This window comes from Phyllobates terribilis, unplaced genomic scaffold (genome assembly GCF_046119375.1).
Source record: "Phyllobates terribilis strain yellow unplaced genomic scaffold, ASM4611937v1 Scaffold_3__8_contigs__length_932513732, whole genome shotgun sequence".
Classification (NCBI taxonomy): Eukaryota; Metazoa; Chordata; class Amphibia; order Anura; family Dendrobatidae; genus Phyllobates; species Phyllobates terribilis.
In genome coordinates this window covers 129484406-129507424 of record NW_027362763.1, presented here as the reverse complement: position 1 = coordinate 129507424, position 23019 = coordinate 129484406, and the positions used below count along the sequence as shown (strand labels likewise).

Genomic DNA, 23019 nt, shown 5'->3' with positions numbered 1-23019 from the left:
GATGTAAGCTGTGCAAACAATAATAGACAGCGGGAGCAGCATTGGAGACTCAGCGCTGGACCTGGGGAGGGTAAGTAAAGAATGTTTTTTTTTTTTTGTTGTTTTTTTTTCTATTGAGGTCTCTTTTGAATCCAGAAAAGCGCTTTAAGTAGTAGTCCACTATATTTTTACATAAAATGTGGGAAAATTAAAAAGAAAAAAAAACCTTTTTTTTTCTTCTTTTTTTTTTTAAAACCACCTTGGCCGCATTATTAAAATTAAAACTGTAGCTTTTCATATAATAAAATATATATATTTTTTTCCCCAGACAGATGGGGTACATGATAAAGACAACACGCGGCCTGGGGGCAGCTCTGCAGGTATGATCTTTCCACGCGATACATCTGAATATTATATAGAGCAATGGGGCTTATCGTAGTTTTACTTTTCAGAAACCATGTCAGAAGCAATAAAGATGCTGAAGGGCGAGTACATTCTGCACGCCATCAAAGAGCACAACATGGACCAGGCCATCATCTTCTGCCGGACTAAGCTGGACTGTGACAATCTGGAGCAGTACTTCATACAGCACGGCGGAGGTAACGCTGTCCGCTCCGGATATGTAGGGCCGGAGTATTAGGGGATTGTGTACAAATGGCCGCCTGCTTAAAGGGGTTATACCGCTTTTAGGGTGGCATTTTCAGGAATCCGGCACACTGAGCTGAACAACAGCGTCTCAACTGGGATTTTGCATCGGCACTTTTACCAGATGACTAGTATTTAGGAATTTCAATATGTTTGGCATTTTATGAGACTGTAAGGTCACACTGATTTTTCTGATATGATTGTGTGTGGGGAAAGTGATGGGAGACATAGATTATAATTATTTATGGAGTTCAGAGAAAAGTAGCTGCACAGACACACGACTCGCTTTGTGTTTCGATTCATCAGCTTTTTTAGTATGTTTTAGAGGCTGAAGCCCAGAGTCGGGAACGGCCACCAGGACATCACAAGGGTTGGGCGCAGACACCAAATATCCAGCTGAAGACAGCCCCATGTGGAGGGGACTTTAAAGCCAATCACTTCACACTAGTGTTCATTTCTTATGTGATGATCACAAATAATCTCTGACATCTTATTGATGTTTCCTGTGTGTACAATGATAGCAAAAAAGATCACAGTGTGTAGAAGTGGACGTGTACATTTTCTGCATTTTGGAGGGTGGATCTTCAGAATCACATTCTTGCCAGAAAACCTTCTGTATAAAACCACCCCCCATAAATATTAGATACCTGATTGTTTGTCCAACAGATATTTCTTCCGACACCCTGCTGAGCACCTCTGTGTTCTCTGAGAGAGCCGCTGATAGACTCCTGTATCTCTCCCAGACTCCTTCCCTCTGGGACTCCTTCCCTCTGGGACTCCTTCCCTCTGGGACTCCTTCCCTCTGGGACTCCTTCCCTCTGGGACTCCTTCCCTCTGGGACTCCTTCCCACTGGGACTCCTTCCCTCTGGGACTCCTTCCCTCTGGGACTCCTTCCCTCTGGGGCTCTTCCCTCTGGGGCTCTTCCCTCTGGGGCTCTTCCCTCTGGGGCTCTTCCCTCTGGGGCTCTTCCCTCTGGGGCTCTCCCCCCCCCTCTGGGGCTGTCCCCCCCCCTCTGGGCCTCTTCCCCCCCCTCTGGGCCTCTCCCCCCCCCCCCCCTGGGCCTCTCCCCCCCCCTCTGGGCCTCTTTCCCCCTCTGGGCCTCTTTCCCCCTCTGGGCCTCTTTCCCCCTCTGGGCCTCTTTCCCCCTCTGGGCCTCTTTCCCCCTCTGGGCCTCTCTGGTGGAGGCTTATTTTCCTGAGAAGAAAAGGAACAGGTGTTAAAATTTACAGGCCAGATCTTTCCTATATGGAGACTTAAGTCTTCCCAATACTCTGAAAGTCTAATGTACATGGGGGTCTTACACTGCTGAGACCCCGTCCTGATCATGTCCACAACAAGCAGTCTTCATATGATGGAGCAGCACACCATTTGTTTCAGTGTTTAGTATGGTCTAGTGCGGCTTCCTATGAGGTGTTAGGTGTTTTTCTTTGGTGATTGGTGGCAGCCATGCACTGCTGTCCCGGTGGCTTAGGTCAGAGGTGAACAACAGGGAATACTCCTAACTAGAGATGAGCGAATCGATTTGCAGGACCCCGGGCCAGCGGTCAGGTCAGTGATCTGTGGCTGCCGGACCGGAGCCCTGAGACCCTCCTACCTGCCGCCGCCGCCATCCCCGGCTCTGAGCCTAGCGGTGTGGAGCAAGATCTGCACAAATGCATCAGATACAGTCTGTAACCTAACAAGGCAGCGCGCTCCCCGGACCGGGTTGGGAATGTTGTAATAATTTTGAAAATGCTTCACTATTTTTCAGGCCCTGACAGAAAAGGCCATCAGTTCTCATGTGTATGTCTTCATAGTGACCGGAAGCCGCACGAGAGAAAGCAGAATCTGGAGAGATTTAAGGTAAAGCAGCGCCCCCTGCTGACACTGGATGCAACTACACAGCTCTGATGAGCAACGCTCCACATAACATGTGTAACTTGCACATGTCATTGCTGTGATCCCAGGGAATACAATATCCACTCATTCCTCACAGGATCCATATCGGGTTGTGACCGAGAGCATACCCATTATAATTCCAATAACCCAGAGAATATCCCCCACAAGGACTGCAAAATGTCTGCATGTTCTGGTGGAGTAAATAGAATATTAAGCCCCGTGTGTGTGTGTGTATGTATGTGTGTGTGTATGTGTTTATGTATGCATATATATATATATATACAGTACAGACCAAAAGTTTGGACACACCTTCTCATTTAAATATTTTTCTGTATTTTCATGCCTATGAAAATTGTACATTCACACTGAAGGCATCAAAACTATGAATTAACACATGTGGAATTATATACTTAACAAAAAAGTGTGAAACAACTGAAAATATGTCTTATATTCTAGGTTCTTCAAAGTAGCCACATTTTGCTTTGATGACTGCTTTGCACACTCTTGGCATTCTCTTGATGAGCTTCAAGAGGTAGTCACCGGAAATGGTTTTCACTTCACAGTGTGCCCTGTCAGGTTTAATAAGTGGGATTTCTTGCCTTATAAATGGGGTTGGGACCATCAGTTGTGTTGTGCAGAAGTCAGGTGGATACACAGCTGATAGTCCTACTGAATAGACTGTTAGAATTTGTATTATGGCAAGAAAAAAGCAGCTAAGTAAAGAAAAACGAGTGGCCATCATTACTTTAAGAAATGAAGGTAAGTCAGTGCGAAAAATTGGGTAAATTTTGAAAGTGTCCCCAAGTGCAGTTGCAAAAACCATCAAGCGCTACAAAGAAACTGGCTCACATGAGGACCGCCCCAGAAAAGGAAGACCAAGAGTCACCTCTGCTTCTGAGGATAAGTTTATCCGAGTCACCAGCCTCAGAAATCGCAGGTTAACAGCAGCTCAGATTAGAGACCAGGTCAATGCCACACAGAGTTCTAGCAGCAGACACATCTCTACAACAACTGTTAAGAGGAGACTTTGTGCAGCAGGCCTTCATGGTAAAATAGGTGCTAGGAAACCACTGCTAAGGACAGGCAACAAGCAAAAGAGACTTGTTTGGGCTAAAGAACACAAGGAATGGACATTAGACCAGTGGAAATCTGTGCTTTGGTCTGATGAGTCCAAATTTGAGATCTTTGGTTCCAACCACCGTGTCATTGTGCGACGCAGAAAAGGTGAACGGATGGACTCTACATGCCTGGTTCCCACCGTGAAGCATGGAGGAGGAGGTGTGATGGTGTGGGGGTGCTTTGCTGGTGACACTGTTGGGGATTTATTCAAAATTGAAGGCATACTGAACCAGCATGGCTACCACAGCATCTTGCAGCGGCATGCTATTCCATCCGGTTTGCGGTTAGTTGGACCATCATTTATTTTTCAACAGGATAATGACCCCAAACACACCTCCAGGCTGTGTAAGGGCTATTTGACCAAGAAGGAGAGTGATGGGGTGCTACGCCAGATGACCTGGCCTCCACAGTCACCAGACCTGAACCCAATCGAGATGGTTTGGGGTGAGCTGGACCGCAGAGGGAAGGCAAAAGGGCCAACAAGTGCTAAGCATCTCTGGGAACTCCTTCAAGATTGTTGGAAGACCATTTCCGGTGACTACCTCTTGAAGCTCATCAAGAGAATGCCAAGAGTGTGCAAAGCAGTCATCAAAGCAAAAGGTGGCTACTTTGAAGAACCTAGAATATAAGACATATTTTCAGTTGTTTCACACTTTTTTGTTAAGTATATAATTCCACATGTGTTAATTCATAGTTTTGATGCCTTCAGTGTGAATGTACAATTTTCATAGTCTTGAAAATACAGAAAAATCTTTAAATGAGAAGGTGTGTCCAAACTTTTGGTCTGTACTGTATGTATATATGTAACTATTTTCTCTTTTTTTTCTTAGACCCATAACTTTTTTTTTTTAGTTTTGTGAAGGACTGATTTTTTTGCATGCTGATATGATGTTTTAATTGATACCCCTTTGGGCCATATACAGTATTTTGATTGCATTTCATTTTTTAAGGAGCTAATGCCAACAGTAGGGCCGCAATTCTGGCATTTTGACTTTTTTTTTTTTTACCCTACGGATTAATATATTTTATTCTTTGATAGATCGGAGTGTTATGGATGAGTCCGTGCCAAAACAGGATAATTTTTAAAAATATTTTTTTTTTTAGTTCCATTAGTTTGATCTCTTGTTTCATATGCAGCAATACAGTGGTATTGTAGTACATAGAAAAGTCCACAGACACAAAGGATGACCAAGATGTCAGCTACGGGGGGTCTTCAGCAGGCCCACACCCTGGCTGCCGTGATAAGCCATCAGCACCCTACGATTGAAGAGTATTGCAATGTAAGAAGAGCGCTGCATCCCCTTTAAATAGCGGAGTCAGACCCCCAATAGGGACTAACAATGGGTCATCTGAATTCTAAAAACAAGAAAAGTTGACTTTTCCCGAATCTATTGACCTAATACATCGGCGTTGAGGAGATGATCTGGAATCAGATGCCTCTTCCTGCATCTGGAGCGTCTGCCGAGTGGCGTTCACCTTGCCAAAAATCCTCCTTCAGTCTTTGCTGGAGTAAGATTTGTGGCGTAGCGAATTCAAATTATTGTTTTTGGTTGTCTTTGCTGGGCGTGAATGGTGTGAGACGCCAAAAGTTGCGGAATTTTTGCGCAGCCGCCAGTTGTGCCAAAATTATACAACTTTTCAAAACTTTTTACGCTAAAGCTTTGAATCAGGCCCAATGTTCATAGATAAAGCCATAATCATTATCTGCTCAATACATTTATAGATTTTTTACATTTGGGAAAACATAAATGTATTTTTAAATTTTTTTTTCTAAAAATCTTAAACCAGGATAATGTTTTGTGTGTATTTACTCTCTTAAGAAAAGTGATGTTCGGTTCTTAATCTGCACGGATGTGGCCGCCAGAGGTATCGATATCCGTGGAGTCCCTTACGGTGAGCGCCTCTTGTATGAGACAGGCTTTATAGAGTTGGCTGCGGGTTCAGACGGGTGAAATTCTTCTCTTTTCTACCTTGCAGTTATCAACGTGACCCTTCCCGATGAGAAGCAGAACTACGTGCATCGTATCGGCAGAGTGGGCAGAGCCGAGAGGTATCGTATAAAGCCGCTTCTGCATCCTTGATCTAATTGCCTTTTTAGGTTGTGTGCACACGTTGAGTATTTTTTCTCCAAAAACTATAGTGTTGGGAGGGAAAACACTGTCTACAGTACGCTCATTTTTGCTGCATTTTTACACGCTTTTTAGATACAATTTTGACTTGCGTTTTTTAATGCGCTCATTTTTGATGCTTTTTAGATACATTTTTAACTTTTTTATTTTTTTTTTAATTCTTTTGAATGGTTGATAAATGCTGCAAAAACATTGACACCGCTGACATGCTGAAGGTTTAAAAAAAAAAAAAACTCTTTGAAAGTTAAAATCCACGCGCACAGGAGATTTCAGGGTTAAAGTGCACCGTTTTTTACCCTTGAAAAATGTGTGTAAAAAACATGGCAAAAAGATTAAAACCTTTATTAGTTCGTTCTTGATATTATTTCATATGCCAACTTTTTTTTTTGTATGGTTCAGAAGCGCCACATACTATTTAGTCTACTTTCTAGGGATAGGAAAAGCCATGAATGTCTGCTGAGACTCATCTGTTTCGAGAATTGTTCGTTTATCGGACATTTTTGGCATATCCTATTGAAAGTTCCAGTACAGTCTTACTTTAAACCTAATAGAATTAAATGAGCAGGTACAACCACACCCCGTTTAGCCCACTACCCGGGAAGCTGGAAGGAAATACCTGCAATATTCTTGTTTTTATCTGCGATGGAAACTGCAATGCAGATGTTAGTAATGGGGTTGGATTCCATACTACTGTGACATAATGGAATAATTTAAAGCGTTTTTTATTTTAACTTTTCAGAAATTAATAGTACACGTGAAAATAAGAAACTTCGTAAAATATCTTATTAGAGAAATATCCTTCTTTCTTCACCTGGACTGTCTCTCATTCTCAAAATACAGGTAAAATCAGTCTTCAGTGAATACAGATTTTTCCATTAGGCCACATCCCCACTATCAGTATTTGGTCAGTATCTGATCAGTATTTTTCAGCAGCAGATGGAAGGAAGGGAGACACAGTCATTACTAGTGGGTAGGCGGAGCCCACATAGGATAGAACACCTCAGATTAAAAAAGAGTGTTGTCCGGCCCCTCCAGCTTGGGCTCCTCCTACTCCAGCTCTCCAGTCTAAAATTTGAGGTCACAGAGGATGGTCGCTGCTGGAAGCAGCTCCTCAGAAAATTTTTTATTTTTATCGGACAGAGACTTGGACCCCCGTGGTCTTGAGGTCTCAGGGGTCTCAGCGCTGCTGGACCCCCACCCCTCCCTTGGCGGATCTGCATTACCCTTTGAGAGAGGTCCCTGCAGAACCCTGCCGGCCCCGGGGGATGAGGGATGCTTCCCTGGCGGGGACACAAACCGCGCATCTGGGGTCACTGCGTTCTCCGCCCTGGGGGGAAGCTTGGGCACAGCGCCACAAATCCCTGGGGGTCCCTGTGGCGCTCAGCTGGGTGAGTACTCAGCATGTTAATGTGTTTTGAGTGCTTCAGCGGCTGCTGCGGCAGCCGCTGCTACATGTATTCAGGTGGTGACTTGTGTTTTTTTGTCCGCAGGTGGATGCCTGCAGGACATGGAAGCGGGGCAGGAGCGGAGAGCGGAGGAGTCGCGCGCGCTTTTTTTGAAGCCGGCGGGGGGCGTGGCTTCGCGCCTTCCCGGTCTTTCGCGGGCAGGAAGCGCTCTGAGCGCGCGCTTTCTCCTGCCCCTCCTCTTCCGGTTTCTCTCTCCTCACAGCGCGGCGGCCATTACTGAACGGCTTCCATCGGGCTCCTCACTCTCCTCTCCTCCCGACAGACCGAAGGAACACTGCACCGCGGCCAGCTGGGTGAGTCGCTTCTGCCTGTCAGGGCAGAAGCTTAACCCCTCACCCCCTCAGCGCAGGGCACCTTTCTGAGGCACAATAAGGTGGCAGACTGTGCTGTCCTGCAGCTATTACCTCATATAGAGGTTCCTTTTTTTTTTTGTCTGGGGCTCGCACATCCTTTTCATTTCACAGAGGTTGTGGGGAGTCTGCGACATTAACCCCTTATTAGGCGGTTATCCCTTAATTGGGGGTCTGCTGGGGTAGCTCTCTCTTTAAGAGCTTTAACCCTTCAGCTTTCTTTTAAGAAACCACACTGTCCTACTTACTGACAGGTTTAACCTGCCATATACTGTGTGAGGGCATGTCAGATCAGGGTCCAGGAGGTGCGGACCGTCTCCCAGGTCCGCTACAGGATCAGTCTCGCGTGTCTGACACGCAGGAGTCCTCGACGGCGTCAAGCGCAGCGGTCGGGGGTTTCGGTGATGGGGCAGTGGTCAAAATGGAGGCCCTCACTCGTTCTATTGATGGCCTGTCTGACCTTCTAGGTTATTGGGTGTCAGCTAGATCCTCTCATGGCAGGAAGCGCCACAGGCCGGTACTGCCCTCCCCGCGCAGCGACTCGGAGATCTCTGTTATGGAGGGTTCCCCTTCAAGCTCAGATGGGGAGATGTCCGATTCGGATAAGGAGGATCGGCAGGGGCACTCTGCCTCTTTTTTGGGCCGTGCAAGCCATGAGGGAGGCGTTACAGTTTCCGGAGGAGGTAACTAGACGTCCTGGTAAGTCGGCCCGGATGTTTCAGGAGTCGCATAGGTCGCGCTTGGCATTACCATCTCTGGATGAGCTTAGTGGGGCAGTGGAGAAGGAACGCCTGTGTCCAGATAAACGTTTTCAGGGAACACGGTTTTTTGAGGCACTGTATCCGTGTTCCACGGAGTTGATTGATAATTGGATTCCTTCTCCTGAAGTGGATGTCCCTTTATCCCAGCTTAGCAAATCCTCATTACTGCCTGTTAAAGGGAAGGCGAGTCTGCAGGATCCGCTGGACAGAAAAACGGAGATGGCGGCGAAGTCCATCTACGAGGCCGCGGGTCATGGATTCAGAGCGGTGCTAGGATCTATGTGTGCTTGTAAAGCTTCCCTAAGCTGGTTGGACCGTCTACGGACGGCGTAGCAGGATGGATCCCCGCTATCCGAGGTAGATGAGCTTTTCAAGTTGTTGGAGGATGCGGCCCGATATGGCAGTGATGCAGGTTTGGATACCGCGTCACTGCTGTCCAGGGCGCAATCCTCGGCGGTCACAGTCAGAAGAGCACTGTGGCTCAGACAGTGGACCGGGGACGCGGTTTCCAAGCAAGGTTTGCTATCTTTAGCTTACAAGGGTGGTCAGTTATTTGGATCTGACCTCACGGAGCTGATTGTCAAGGCAAAGGCAAAAGAAGCGGCCTTACCACAGCGAAGAACTGTGGCTTCTGCGTCGGGCAGGCCTAGTGCCGGTAGTAGTCGGCGGCCCTTTCGGTCCAGGGGACGGTCCGGTCAGCCCTCTTGGGGATCGGGTCGTCCCTCTTTTTCAGGAAAAAAGGCTTCTCAGAAATCCCGCACTCCCTGGAAACAGAGCTTCCGTCAAGACAAGCGGGAAGCTGACAAAAAGCCCGCTAAGGCGGACTGACGCCAGGTTTTCACTCAAGAACTCTCGAGTGGGGGGTCGCCTGCTCCAATTCGAATCGACTTGGGCGTCCCGCGTTTCGGACGCCTGGGTGACGCGGGTTGTATCAGCAGGCTACTTCATAGAGTTTCTTTCTCGACCCCCGGACAGGTTTTGCCGATCTCGCATTCCGTCAGAGCCCGAGCTAGTTGCCGCTCTACGGCAGGAGGTCGATTCCCTTCTGCTGAAGGGTGTGGTGGTACCGGTTCCGCCGGAGGACCGGGGAAGAGGGTTTTATTCAAACCTCTTTGTGGTCCCCAAAAAGGAGGACAAATTTCGCCCCATTCTGGATCTCAAAAGATTGAATCGGCATGTCCGCACCCGGAAATTCCGCATGGAGTCGCTTCGCTCGGTTGTGGCGGCCCTGTCGCAGAACGACTTTTTGGTGTCAATCGACATTCGCGACGCTTATTTGCATGTTCCCGTCGGAAGGGCCCACCAACGCTTCCTTCGTTTTGCCATAGGTCAGGACCATTTCCAGTTTGTGGCCCTACCATTCGGGTTGGCCTCGGCGCCCAGAGTTTTTACAAAAATTCTGGCACCTCTCATGGCGATCCTTCGAAGACAGGGGGTTACGGTTCTTCCCTACCTGGACGACCTTTTGATTGTGGCGTCCTCAAAGGAGGAGGCGGTGACGGCTCGCAATCTATCCCTTCAGCTCCTGGAGGACTTCGGGTGGCTGGTCAATTGGAAGAAGTCGTCTCTGGAACCGTCGCAGTCAATCCTGTTTTTGGGGATGCATTTCGACACGGTACGAGCAGTGGTGTCCCTGCCTCCAGACAAGCAAGCAAGTCTTCTTCGACATGTACAGGTTATGAAGTCTTCGACAGCAATGTCCCTTCGAAGGTGTATGCGCATTTTGGGTTTGATGGTGGCGTCAATGGAGGCACTTCCGTTTGCCCAATTTCATTCCAGGACTCTCCAAATGCTCATCCTGAACCGTTGGGATCGATCACAGGCTTCGCTGGATCGCAGTGTCATCATCTCCCACAGGGTGTGAGAGTCTCTAGAATGGTGGTTACGTCCGGAAGTGTTATCCCTGGGGAAGTCCTTCCTCCTTCCGAGGTGGTCGGTCATAACCACCGATGCCAGCCTGTCAGGCTGGGGGGGTGTCTGGAACGATCTCTGGATTCAGGGAGTATGGTCGTCGGAAGAGTCTGTCCTGCCGATCAACATCCTGGAATTGAGGGCGATTTTCCTTTGCCTCCAACACTGGACGGTCCCTTTAAACGGTCTGCCAGTCCGAGTGCAGACAGACAACTCGACGGCGGTCGCGTATATCAACCATCAAGGTGGAACAAGGAGCTCCAGGCTCATGATGGAAGTGTCTCGGATCCTGGTATGGGCCGAGGCCAAGGTGCCAGCCATCTCTGCGATTCACATTCCGGGAGTTCAGAATATCACGGCGGACTTCCTCAGTCGCGAGAAGGTGGATCCCGGAGAATGGAGTCTTCACCCAGAAATTTTTGCACAGCTGTGCTCCCGTTGGGGAACTCCTCAAGTGGATTTGATGGCATCAAGGTTCAACACCAAGTTACCGACGTTCATGTCCAGGTACAAGGACCCGAAGGCTGTGGCGTTGGATGCTCTGGTGGCTCCGTGGGACCAATTCGAGCTAATCTATGTGTTCCCGCCGATATCCTTAATTCCTCTGGTGTTGCGTCGGATCAGACTGGAAAGAGTCCCGGCTATGTTAGTAGCCCCAGACTGGCCAAGGAGGACGTGGTTCTCGACGCTGGTGTCGCTTCTGGCTGCGCCTCCACTTCCTCTCCCTCTTCGCCCGGACCTGTTAACCCAAGGGCCCGTTCGTCATCCGGACCTGAAGTCTCTGCGTTTGACGGCGTGGCTCTTGAGACCGAAATCTTGACTCGTCAAGGTTTTTCAGCCGAAGTCATTGCCACTCTGCGTGCTGCCAGGGGTCCTGCCACTACTAGGATCTATCACAAGACTTGGGAGGCCTTCTTTTCATGGTGTTCGGGTTCTTCAAGGAACCCGAGGATTTTTTCCATTCCCAATTTGTTGGCCTTTTTGCAGTATGGCCTGGACAAGGGTTTGGCAGTTAGCACTCTGAGGGGTCAGGTTTCTGCTTTGTCCTTGCTGTTTCGGAAGGCTATCGCCTCGCGTAGGGACGTTCGTTCCTTTTTTCGCGGGGTAACCCGTCAGTTTCCGCCGCGGAAGGCGCTTGTGTCCCCTTGGCGGCTCAATCTGGTCTTGGAGGCTCTTCAACATGGGCCTTTTGAGCCTATGGACTCCGTTAGCTTTTCTTTGCTTTCTTGGAAGGTTGCCTTTTTGGTGGCAGTCACCTCTTTGAGAAGGGTTTCTAAACTGGCGGCTCTTTCTTGCTCGCCTCCTTTTCTGGAGTTTCTCCCGGATCGCGTGGTGCTTCGCACACGGGGCGACTTTCTACCTAAGGTGGTGTCACAATTCCATGTTAACCAGGATATTGTGTTGCCCTCGCTCTGTCCGGAACCGAGGAATGCAAAGGAACGGGCCTTGCACTCATTGGATTTAGTGCGGGCTTTGAAGTTCTATTTGTCTATTACTCAAGGTTTTCGGAAATCGGACTCTCTGTTTGTGATTCCAGCAGGTCGTCGGCGTGGTCAACGAGCTTCCAAGGACACTATAGCTCGATGGATTCGGTCGGCCATTTTAGAGGCTTACCGACTCAAGGGCGAATCTTGTCCAATTAAGATTCAAGCTCACTCCACGAGAGCTGTGGGTTCATCGTGGGCTTTTCATCAAGGGGCCTCGGCAGCTCAACTCTGCCGGGCGGCTACCTGGCGCTCCGTCCACACTTTTACAAAGTTTTATAAGGTGGACGTCAGTGCTTCCGCTGATGCATCCTTAGGACGTAGGGTCCTGCAGGCGGCTGTAGTTTAAGTTATCGTTAACTTGTATTTAGCGCTAGTTGCGCATTTTTCTAGGTTGTTGGGATTCTGCCTCTGTTGGTTTTTTCCCACCCTTAATTTTTGGACTGCTTTGGGACGTCCCACTAGTAATGACTGTGTCTCCCTTCCTTCCATCTGCTGCTGAAAGACGGATTTTGTTAAGACCTTACCTGTAAAATCCTTTTCAGCGAAGGAAGGAAGGGAGACACAGCTCCCTCCCATGGCAGAAGTGTGTTGTTGTGTGTTCAGATGCAGCGTGACCCTTCTCTGATAGCGATTATCTGGTCTGGGGTTGGCGCACTAGGGCTCTGTTCCAGCATTGCCAGCTCATCGCAGTGGTCAGGTCCAGTGAGTAGTACCTGGGACTGGGACTGTGTGGTTTTTCTGTTATATGCATAACCTGTCTCTTGTTTTTTCTCTGAAGTTCTTCAGAAGGGGTTATGTTGCTCCGCTGGTGATATTTGCTCTTCCTTAGCTTGTGTACGGACTGGAGAGCTGGAGTAGGAGGAGCCCAAGCTGGAGGGGCCGGACAACACTCTTTTTTTAATCTGAGGTGTTCTATCCTATGTGGGCTCCGCCTACCCACTAGTAATGACTGTGTCTCCCTTCCTTCCTTCGCTGAAAAGGATTTTACAGGTAAGGTCTTACCAAAATCCGTCTTTTCTCAGGAGTGGGAGCCAAAACCAGGTGAGGAACAATCAGAGAAAAGGTATAATAGAAACAAGTCGCCAATTCTGCATTTATCTCCCACTCCTGAGAAAAAATACTGATAGTGGGGCCGTGGCCTTACTGAGATAGTGGACGACAGTTGGTGCTCATAAAGTTCTATGGAGAAGTGTGACTGTCGTTCAGTAGAACTTGCAGCAGAATGTCTGTATTCCACTAGCTCCTCCCCCTTCCATAGAATTTTAAAAGCACCAACTATCATCTCCTATCTCAGTAATGGGAATATCTCCACTAAATACAGATTCTACCCATGAATTGAGAAGGATCGATCAGTCCAGGAGGAGAAAGAAGCAGATCTCTCTGATAAGATATATTACAAAGTTTCTTATTTTCACGTGTAGTATTCATTCATGAAATAAAAATTAAAACGGCAGATAATATTTAAAGGTAAAATGATGCACTGTATATCGTAAAGCATTGAACGCACAAGTAATATTTTACATTATTTATTCCTTTATGCTCTGTATGCTGCGAGTTTGTTCTCTCATAAAGTTTCTTATTTCAGAATGGGTTTAGCAATTTCTCTGGTTGCAACAGAAAAAGAAAAGGTAAGGGGAAAAAAAAATGCCAAATTTGAAAGCATTTTATAGTGTGGACGCTCGGGTAAAGTGTTAACAGGGTCACGCAAAAGGAAAAAGGACGCTGTTATTTATTTTTTATTATTATTCCTCCTCTTCATCAGAGTAAATCTTTTGAAGAGGACTCCTGAAATGTTCCAATTTGCGGATGGTGCAGAGGAATTTACCCCAGCTGTCTAGGCGGTGCTACATGCTAAATACATAAAGCAGCGATCCAAGTTACAGCACTCCTCTTCTGTCATCCTTTATGACATTGTAAAATTGAATGTAGTAAAAAAAAATAAAAAAATCAATACCGAATTAAAATAATAATAATAAAAAAAAAAATATATATATATATATATATAAAATAAATAATAAAAAGCTTTTATTTTTTTTTTCAACCTTTAACCTCTTTGGATTTTAAAATTGTATAATAAAGGATGAAGTTTTTTAGGATAAAGGATTTATGGAACTTTGTTGGTCGCTTTCTGGATTCAGCAGGACAGATCCCTAGTGAAGGTTCAGAAGGTAGTCATAAGACCGAAGATGGACAGGACTTCATCCATGTTGTATTATATTCTGAGAATGACACTGTGCTGTTGCAGAACCTCTTGTTATCAGCGCAGCGGTCATTACCAGGGGAGTGGATTGCAATGTCATCATTTTGCAGAGGAGTGACTGAGCACGTGCGTCCATTAGTGCTGATCTCGTCAGGTGGACGTGTGCCATTGCTATACACTTTAAACACCAGGTGGCGCCATACTACATTAGGGAATGTCATAATTCGTCACTAGATATAGTTTTTTTTTATCCCTGTGTAAATGGCAAATGTTCATTCTTTTTATGATGTATACAGTGGATGTTGTATGTAATGGTGATACAACCACAAAACTAACGATGACACCTAGAAGCACGCATTATTTTGGCAGTAACCATTCCGGTCTATAAAGTTAGGAATGAGAATTGGAGATATGAACTGAATTAATCAGTATTTTTCTCTTTTACGTTTTGTTACAGGTTTGGTATCACGTGTGCAACAGTCGTGGAAAAGGCTGTTACAACACCCGGCTGAAGGAAGATGGAGGCTGCACCATCTGGTACAACGAGATGCAGGTAATCTGTCACTCAAGCCTTTAGAAGACCTGCTGGTTGTTTTAAAGGGGTTGTCCAGGGTTCATACCTATCAGATCATGACGGTCTCGCGCTCCCATCGAGCAGCTCCATATGTACACAGGGAACAGAGCCAGAATAACACCATTTGGTGGCTGCTCAGCTCCCATTCACTTCAATGGGAGCTGCAGTACTGCAGATTAACCACTATGTGGCGTATGGAACTGTGCTGTTCCTGCTCTGTACACTGATGACAGCTGATGTCGGACCCTCACTGATAATAATTGCAGCATTATTAACCCTCTTGCACTAATGTGGCTGCTGTTGTAGATGTTCCTTCATAACCCCAGTATCCTTAACCTGTTACGTCATTATTTCCCTTTTTCTCAGCTGCTGTCAGAAATTGAGGAGCACCTGACCTGCACCATATCCCAGGTGGAGCCTGACATGAAGGTGCCCCTGGATGAATTTGATGGGAAAGTGACCTACGGACAAAGGAGGGCGGCTGGAGGTACATTCAGCGGAGCTAAGGCTCTATATATACATCCAAGTGCAGACCATGGTTTCCAGGCCAGTTGTGGCTCTTCTGGCCCCATTTATGCCTATGAGGTTGGTTGTTCCGGCCAAGAGACCTCTGATCAGTCCATGAAGTGCAGGCATGTGAATGCAGCTTAACCCCTTCGCAACCCTGGGATTTTCTTTTTTGCATTTTCGTTTTTTGCTCCCCTTGAGCCATAGCGTTTTTATTTTTTGGTCAATAAGGGCATGTGAGGGCTTATTTTTTGCGGGACAAGTTGTACTTTTCAACGCCATTACTAGTTTTACCATATCGTGTACGGGAAAAAAAATTCCAAGTGCGGTGAAATTTCAAAAAAAGTGCAATACCACAGATGTGTTTTTTTTATTTTTTTTTACCACGTTTTTGCTCACCGGGCTGACGTTTTTATTAATACTATTTTAGGGTAGATCCGATGTTTTGATCGCCCCTTATTACATTTTATTGCAATGTTGCGGCGACCAAAAAACGTAATTCTGGCGTTTAGAATTTTTTTCTCGTTATGCCGTTTACTGATCGGATTAATTCTTTTTTTATATTGATAGATCGGGCGATTCTGAATGCGGCGATACCAAATATGTGTATGTGGGTTTTTTTGTTTTATTTTATTTTGAATGGGGTGAAAGGGGGGTGATTTAAACTTTAATATTTTTAAAAACATTTTTTTTCACTTTTTGCATGCTTCAATAGTCTCCATAGGAGACTAGAAGCAGCAGTTGTCTGATCGCCTCTGCTACATAGAGGTGATGAGCAGATCACCGCTATGCAGCAGAAATGCTCCTGTGCTATGAGCGCCGACCACTAGGTGGCACTCATAGCGACCAGCTCATGACAACCACTGGAGTCTGCTGCAGACCCAGGGTTGTCATGCCCACCCATCGGTGACCCGCGATCATGTGACGGGGTCACCGATGGGCGGGGTAAGTGACGCGCTTCCGGCGTGGCGATGTTAAATGCCGCTGTCAGAGATTGACAGCGGCATTTAACATGTTAACAACCGAGGGTGGATCGCGATTCCACCCACGGCTGTTGCGGGCACATGTCAGCTGTAAGAATCAGCTGACATGTGCCCGGTTCAGTGCGGGCTCAGCGCCGGAGCCCTCACTGAACCGTGGGGTTACAGCCTGTGCATACAAATACGGCACAGGCTGTAAAGTGGTTAAAGGGTTATTCCCATCTCCAAGATCCTATCCCAATATGTAGTTGGTGTAATGATAATAATATTAGATAATACCTTAAAATTAGAAATGTAGTATAGTTCTTCAGATTCGCTATGTCACTTACCCCATACACAGGGCATTGCAGTAGCTTAGGTATCCATGGTTCCGTCCACTCATATAGTGACAGTTAATTAGACAACTCTTAGTGGTCATAACCATAGATACCTAAGCTACTGCAATGCCCTGCACATGGGGTAAGCCACATAGCGAAGCAGAAGAACTATACTACATTTCTAAATGGAAATATTTTTCTAATATTATTATTATTACACCTACTAAATATTGGGATAGGATCTTGGAGATGGGAATACCCCTTTAATGTCTCTGCGATAGCAATAGTGTATTGATAGACCAAATCTGGTAAATGAATTTACGAATGAGACAGTTTGGCTGATAGTGTTGAGTGTAAAAAAAAAATATTCCCACTGATTTGGTTTACAGCTTCTGTGTATGTCTGTGCGTCCCTGATTCCAGATTACACACAAGCCCTGTCTCTCTTTCCATGGAAACCATAATAATCTGCATAGGAGCTGCAGACACAAAGCAGGGAAATGGATATTTTTTTTTCCCAAGGCTATTGCAAAATTGCTTCCTTTTTTTATTTTTTGGGATTTATATCGAAAATGTGGGTGCAAGGTGGACATTACCTTTGAAGGGGTTATCCAGGGCCGTTCTAATCCAGTAATTGACAACTATGTATGAATATTTATTCAGTGAAGGCTGTCAATCACCGATAGCTCCTCCTACTGGACTCCTTGGATAGAATGGGCGGGAATAAAAATGAATGAATTACATGTAATACAGAAAAGTTTCCCCCGAACTTCTATATAAAATGTTTTAATTCCTCCAGTTCTTTAAGGGTATGTGCACACAACATCTTTTTCAGGTGGGGTCTATTCCATAACCCCACCTGAAAAAGCGCTAAATAAACTCTAAAACAGAATGAACATATGCAGCGCAATGCGAAAAACGACATCGCTGTTCACATGTTCAGTCTTTCGAGCGTCTTCTAACAGCTTCGCGTAGCAGCTAAAAGTGACCGTTCCATTCTGCAGACGGCTTCCGCTTCGAAGCCGCACACTAATTTTCTCAATACAAGTTTTGAAAAGAAAGCTCACTGTCGAAGATGTCACAAAAGAGGGTCGAAAAGAAGCAAAAAATGTTACAGGACAAGAGGCCGGAATGTCCTGCCGCGTCTTCCTCCTGAAAAACTCACGTGTGCGCACACGCCCTTACATGCTCCCTGCCGTTAAACGCCACATGACCATCACATATTTTATAAGTAAATTATATGTAAAATGCCATTTTTTTTCCCCCTCATTTTTGTAGGTGGCCTATATAGAGGACACGTAGATATCTTGGCCCCGACAGTGCAGGAGTTGGCTGCTCTGGAGAAGGAGGCGCAGACATCTTTCTTGCACCTGGGATATCTGCAGAACCAGCTCTTCAGAACCTTCTAAACATCTGGTGCTGTGACGGTCGGCATCGCAGGAGACCTGACCCCCTCGTGGAGCCAGCGGTTGATATATTCAGACCTGTATACTCACTACCTTGGAGAAATAGTCATTAAACATTTTAGGTTCTTTGGATTTTCCTCATTTGTGTTCGGTTAATTCTAGATATTTAATTTAAGGAAAGAAACGTCCTGTAGTTTGGTTTTGTTCACGGTGACGATGCTGAGTGCATGCGGTGGAAATAATAAATGCTGTTGTGTGATATCTGGAAATCTGTTTTTTTTTTTTTTTTTTTTTTGTTATTCAAGGAGTTTTCCACAACATTAGCAATGAAGCCTTGTGGGTCCGAGTGGGTTTAATTAAAAAAGAAAAAGAAAACTTGTTCTCGCCCCCACCAAGACCCCCCACCCCCGATGCGCGTCATTCCACTGTTCAAGCAGCCGGATTGTTGGCATCTCCTTTGGTCAAATTTTTTTATTATTAATATAGATAGATATAAGATTTGGCCAAGGAAAAATGTACAATAATGTGCTGAATACTAAAACATTGGGTAAAATTGTCACAGAAAAATACTTGGGCGTATGGGTGGATGACAAACTCGATTTTAGTAACAAGTGCCAGGCAGCTGCTGCCAAGGAAAATAAAATAATGGGATGTATTAAAAGAGGCAGAGATTCTCTTGACAAGAACATGGGGCCTGATTCATTTTTTAAGTCTTTTTGTCTTGTGATATTCAGTGACTTTTTTGCTCCAAATTCTTGAACAATAGTGCACACATTTCATGAATTTTAGTGCAAAATTAAAAACATGCTTTACTTTCCATTACGTCCATCCTGATGGTACTATGGAGGTTGTCCTTCCTATTCTTTGCAGGGACAGGAAATGCGAGAGGTTAAAAGTAGTGTTGAGCCACCCCCATAGTGTTCGGGTTCGGTTCGGTTCGTCGAACACCGGGATGTTCGAGGAACTGTTCGTCGAACACCTTAGAACACCGTCGAACACCGTTAAAACCAATGGCAGGCAAACAAAAACACATAGAAAACACCTTCAAAGGTGTCCAAAAGCTGACAAACTGCTCAGAAGACACTCTCTTTAAAAAAGCCGGCCGGCAATTCAGCAGCGGCATACACCGGTACCCGACAATTTAGACAAGAAGGAATAGAGCATCACACATAGATTAGATAGATAGAAACATGTCAGTCACACATATAAGAAGCACAGTGACAGTGTTGGTTACTGCACTTGTCATTTAGTGTAAAGGATTTATTAAAAAAAATATTAGTGTTTTCATGCACCGTCTCTTTAAAAAAGCCGGCCGGCAATTCAGCATCTGTACCCGACAATTTAGAACAGAAAGAATAGAGCTTCACACATAGATTAGATAGATAGAAACATGTCAGTCACATATATAATAAGTACAGTGACAGTGTTGCTTACTGTACTTGTCATTTAGTGTAAAGGATTTATTTAAAAAAATAAGTGTTTTCATGCACCGTCTCTTTAAAAAAGCCGGCCGGCAATTCAGCATCTGTACTCGACAATTTAGAACAGAAAGAATAGAGAATCACACATAGATTAGATAGATAGAAACATGTCAGTCACATATATAATAAGTACAGTGATAGTGTTGGTTACTGTACTTGTCATTTAGTGTTAAAATAAAGGATTTATTAAAAAAAAAATTAGCGTGGGGTTCCCCGTAATTTTAGTCTCTAGCGGAGGTTAAGCAGACGGCTGGGGCAGATGTTTGAAGCCTGGGAAGGGGGTAATACCCACGGAGCTTCCCAGGCTACTAATATCAGCCCCCAGCTGAATACCTAGCCTTTACTAGCTATTAAAATGGGGGACCCCCCAAAAAAATGACGTGGGGTCCCCCTTAATTTAATAGCTAGCAAAGGCTAGGCAGACAGCTGGGGGCTGATTTTAATAGCCCAGGAAGGGTGCCATGAATATTGGCCCCCTCCCAGGCTAGAAACACCAGCCGTCAGCCGCCCCAGAAATGGCGCATCCATAGGATGCGCCAATTCTGGCACTTAGCCTCGCTCTTCCCACTGCCCTGTAGCGGTGGCAGTGGGGTAATAGGGCTGGGGTTGATGTCAGCTTATAATGCCAGCTGACATCAAGCCCAGGTTAGTAATGGAGAGGCGTCTATAAGACACCCCCATTACTAACCCCATAGTGAAAGTTAAAAGAAAACACAACACCCAGAATAAAGTCCTTTAATTGAAATAAACACACAATTCTTTATTGTTCTAAATTAAACCATACTTACCATCACGCCCATTCCAGCTGAAGCCAACGATCTCCTGCAATAAAAGAAAAATAATAAAGCAACCTCATCCTTACCTTTCAATGGTTCCCAGGACAGCTCCAGCTCTGCTACATCGAGATGACAGGCTGGACCGCAGCAGAACGCTGCCATCCAGCCTGTCAACCCGCAGACACTGAGAAGAGCAGGCTTGCTTCGCTCCTCAGTGTCTCGCTGTGACGGCATCCAGATGAGCCGAGGTCATGTCCAATGAACTCGGCTCACCTCATGCACGTCACTGACAGCGTGGGAAAATTCTGCACTCAGCGCTTCAGCGTGGGAGAATTCTCACGCTGAAGCGCTGAGTGCAGGAGAATTTTCCCACGCTGTCAGTGACGTGCATGAGGTGAGCTGAGATCATTGGACATGAACTCACCTCATGCACGTCACTGACAGCGTGGGAAAATTCTCACGCTGAAGCGCTGAGTGCAGGAGAATTCTCCCACGCTGTCAGTGACGTGCATGAGGTGAGCTCATGTCCAATGAACTCAGCTCACCTCATGCACGTCACTGACAGCGTGGGAAAATTCTCCTGCACTCAGCGCTTCAGCGTGAGAATTTTCCCACGCTGTCAGTGACGTGCATGAGGTGAGTTCATGTCCAATGATCTCAGCTCACCTCATGCACGTCACTTACAGCGTGGGAGAATTCTCACGCTGAAGCGCTGAGTGCAGGAGAATTTTCCCACGCTGTCAGTGACGTGCATGAGGTGAGCTGAGTTCATTGGACATGAGCTCACCTCATGCACGTCACTGACAGCGTGGGAGAATTCTCCTGCACTCAGCGCTTCAGCGTGAGAATTTTCCCACGCTGTCAGTGACGTGCATGAGGTGAGCCGAGTTCATTGGACATGACCTCGGCTCATCTAGATGCCGTCACAGCGAGACACTGAGGAGCGCAAGCATGCCAGCGCTTCTCAGTGCCTGCGGGATGACAGGCTGGATGGCAGCGTTCTGCTGCGGTCCAGCCAGTCATCTCGATGTAGCAGAGCTGAAGCTGTCATGGGAACCATGGAAAGGTAAGGATGATGTTGGTTTATTATTTTTCTTTTATTTCAGGAGATCGTTGGCTTCAGCTGGAATGGGCGTGACGGTAAGTATGGTTTAATTTAGAACAATAAAGAATTGTGTGTTTATTTCAATTAAAGGACTTTATTCTGGGTGTTGTGTTTTTTTTAAATACTTTACTAGAAATTCATGGCGGTCATGTCTAATACTGGCGTGACCCCATGAATTTTGGGCTTAGGGCCAGCTGATAATACCAAGCTGGCCCTAACCCCTTTATTACCCAGTGAGCCACCGCACCAGGGCCCTGGATGAGTTGGGTACAGCGCCAGAAGATGGCGCTTCTATGAACGCGCCATTTTCCGGGGTGGCTGCGGACTGCAATTTACAGCGGGGGGCAGAAAGCTTGGGCCTCCCTGCGCTGCAGATTCCAGCCCCCAGCTGCCTAGTTGTACCTGGCTGGACACAAAAATAGGGCGAAGCCCCACGTACTTTTTTTTAAATTATTTCATGAAATTCATGAAATAATTAAGAAAAAAAGGCCTTCCCTATATTGTTGTGTCCGGCCAGGTACAAATAGGCAGCTGGTGGTTGGGGGCAGCCCGTTCCTGCCTGCTGTACCTGGCTGGACACAAATATAGTGCGAAGCCCCACTTCAATTTTTTTAAATTACTTCAGGAAATTCATGAAATAATTTAAAGAAAATTGACGTGGGGCTTCGCCCTGTTTTTGTGTCCAGCCAGGTACAACTAGGCAGCTGGGGGCTGGAATCCGCAGCGCAGGGAGAACCAAGCTTTCTGGGCCACCCCCGCTGCAAATTGCAGTCCGCAGCCACCCCGGAAAATGGCGCGTTCATAGAAGCGCCATCTTCTGGCGCTGTACCCAACTCATCCAGGGCCCTGGTGCGGTGGCTCACTGGGTAATAAAGGGGTTAGGGCCAGCTTGGCATTATCAGCTGGCCCTAAGCCCGAAATTCATGGGGTCACGCCAATATTAGACATGACCACCATGAATTTCTAGTAAAATATTTAAAAAAAACACAACACCCAGAATAAAGTCCTTTAATTGAAATAAACACACAATTCTTTATTGTTCTAAATTAAACCATACTTACCGTCACGCCCATTCCAGCTGAAGCCAACGATCTCCTGAAATAAAAGAAAAATAATAAACCAACATCATCCTTACCTTTCCATGGTTCCCATGACAGCTTCAGCTCTGCTACATCGAGATGACAGGCTGTACCGCAGCAGAACGCTGACATCCAGCCTGTCATCCCGAAGACACTGAGAAGCGCAGGCTTGCTTGCGCTCCACAGTGTCTCTCTGTGAGGGCATCCAGATGAGCCGAGTTAATGTCCAATGAACTCGGCTCACCTCATGCACGTCACTGACAGCGTGGGAAAATTCTCCTGCACTCAGCGCTTCAGCGTGGGAGAATTCTCACGCTGAAGCGCTGAGTGCAGGAGAATTTTCCCACGCTGTCAGTGACGTGCATGAGGTGAACTGAGTTCATTGGACATGAGCTCACCTCATGCACGTCACTGACAGCGTGGGAAAATTCTCCTGCACTCAGCGCTTCAGCGTGAGAATTTTCCCACGCTGTCAGTGACGTGCATGAGGTGTGCCGAGTTCATTGGACATGAACTCGGCTCATCTGGATGCCGTCACAGAGAGACGCTGAGGAGCGCAAGCAAGCCTGCGCTTCTCAGTGTCTGCGGGATGACAGGCTGGATGGCAGCTTTCTGCTGTGGTCCAGCCTGTCATCTCGATGTAGCAGAGCTGAAGCTGTCGTGGGAACCATGGAAAGGTAAGGATTATGTTGCTTTATTATTTTTCTTTTATTGCAGGGGATCGTTGGCTTCAGCTGGAATGGGCGTGATTGTAAGTATGGTTTAATTTAGAACAATAAAGAATTGTGTCTTTATTTCAATTAAAGGACTTTATTCTGGGTGTTTGTGTTTTTTTTTAACTTTGACTACGGGGTTAGTAATGGGGGTGT

At 46.3% G+C, this 23019-nt stretch overlaps 1 protein-coding gene across 1 annotated transcript in view; it reads left to right on the top strand.

Moving 5' to 3' along the window:
* DDX1 (DEAD-box helicase 1) overlaps window positions 1-17968 on the top strand; it is a 37946-nt gene extending 19978 nt beyond the window's left edge. Inside the window, exons 18-26 of the mRNA XM_073674139.1 lie at window positions 308-359; window positions 432-578; window positions 2376-2467; window positions 5443-5515; window positions 5600-5672; window positions 13312-13354; window positions 14384-14479; window positions 14867-14987; window positions 17582-17968. Of these exons, the coding sequence (XP_073530240.1) occupies window positions 308-359; window positions 432-578; window positions 2376-2467; window positions 5443-5515; window positions 5600-5672; window positions 13312-13354; window positions 14384-14479; window positions 14867-14987; window positions 17582-17712 (828 nt within the window). The 3' untranslated portion in view covers window positions 17713-17968. The remainder of the gene's footprint in view (window positions 1-307; window positions 360-431; window positions 579-2375; window positions 2468-5442; window positions 5516-5599; window positions 5673-13311; window positions 13355-14383; window positions 14480-14866; window positions 14988-17581) is intronic.
* Window positions 17969-23019: the final 5051 nt, after the last annotated feature.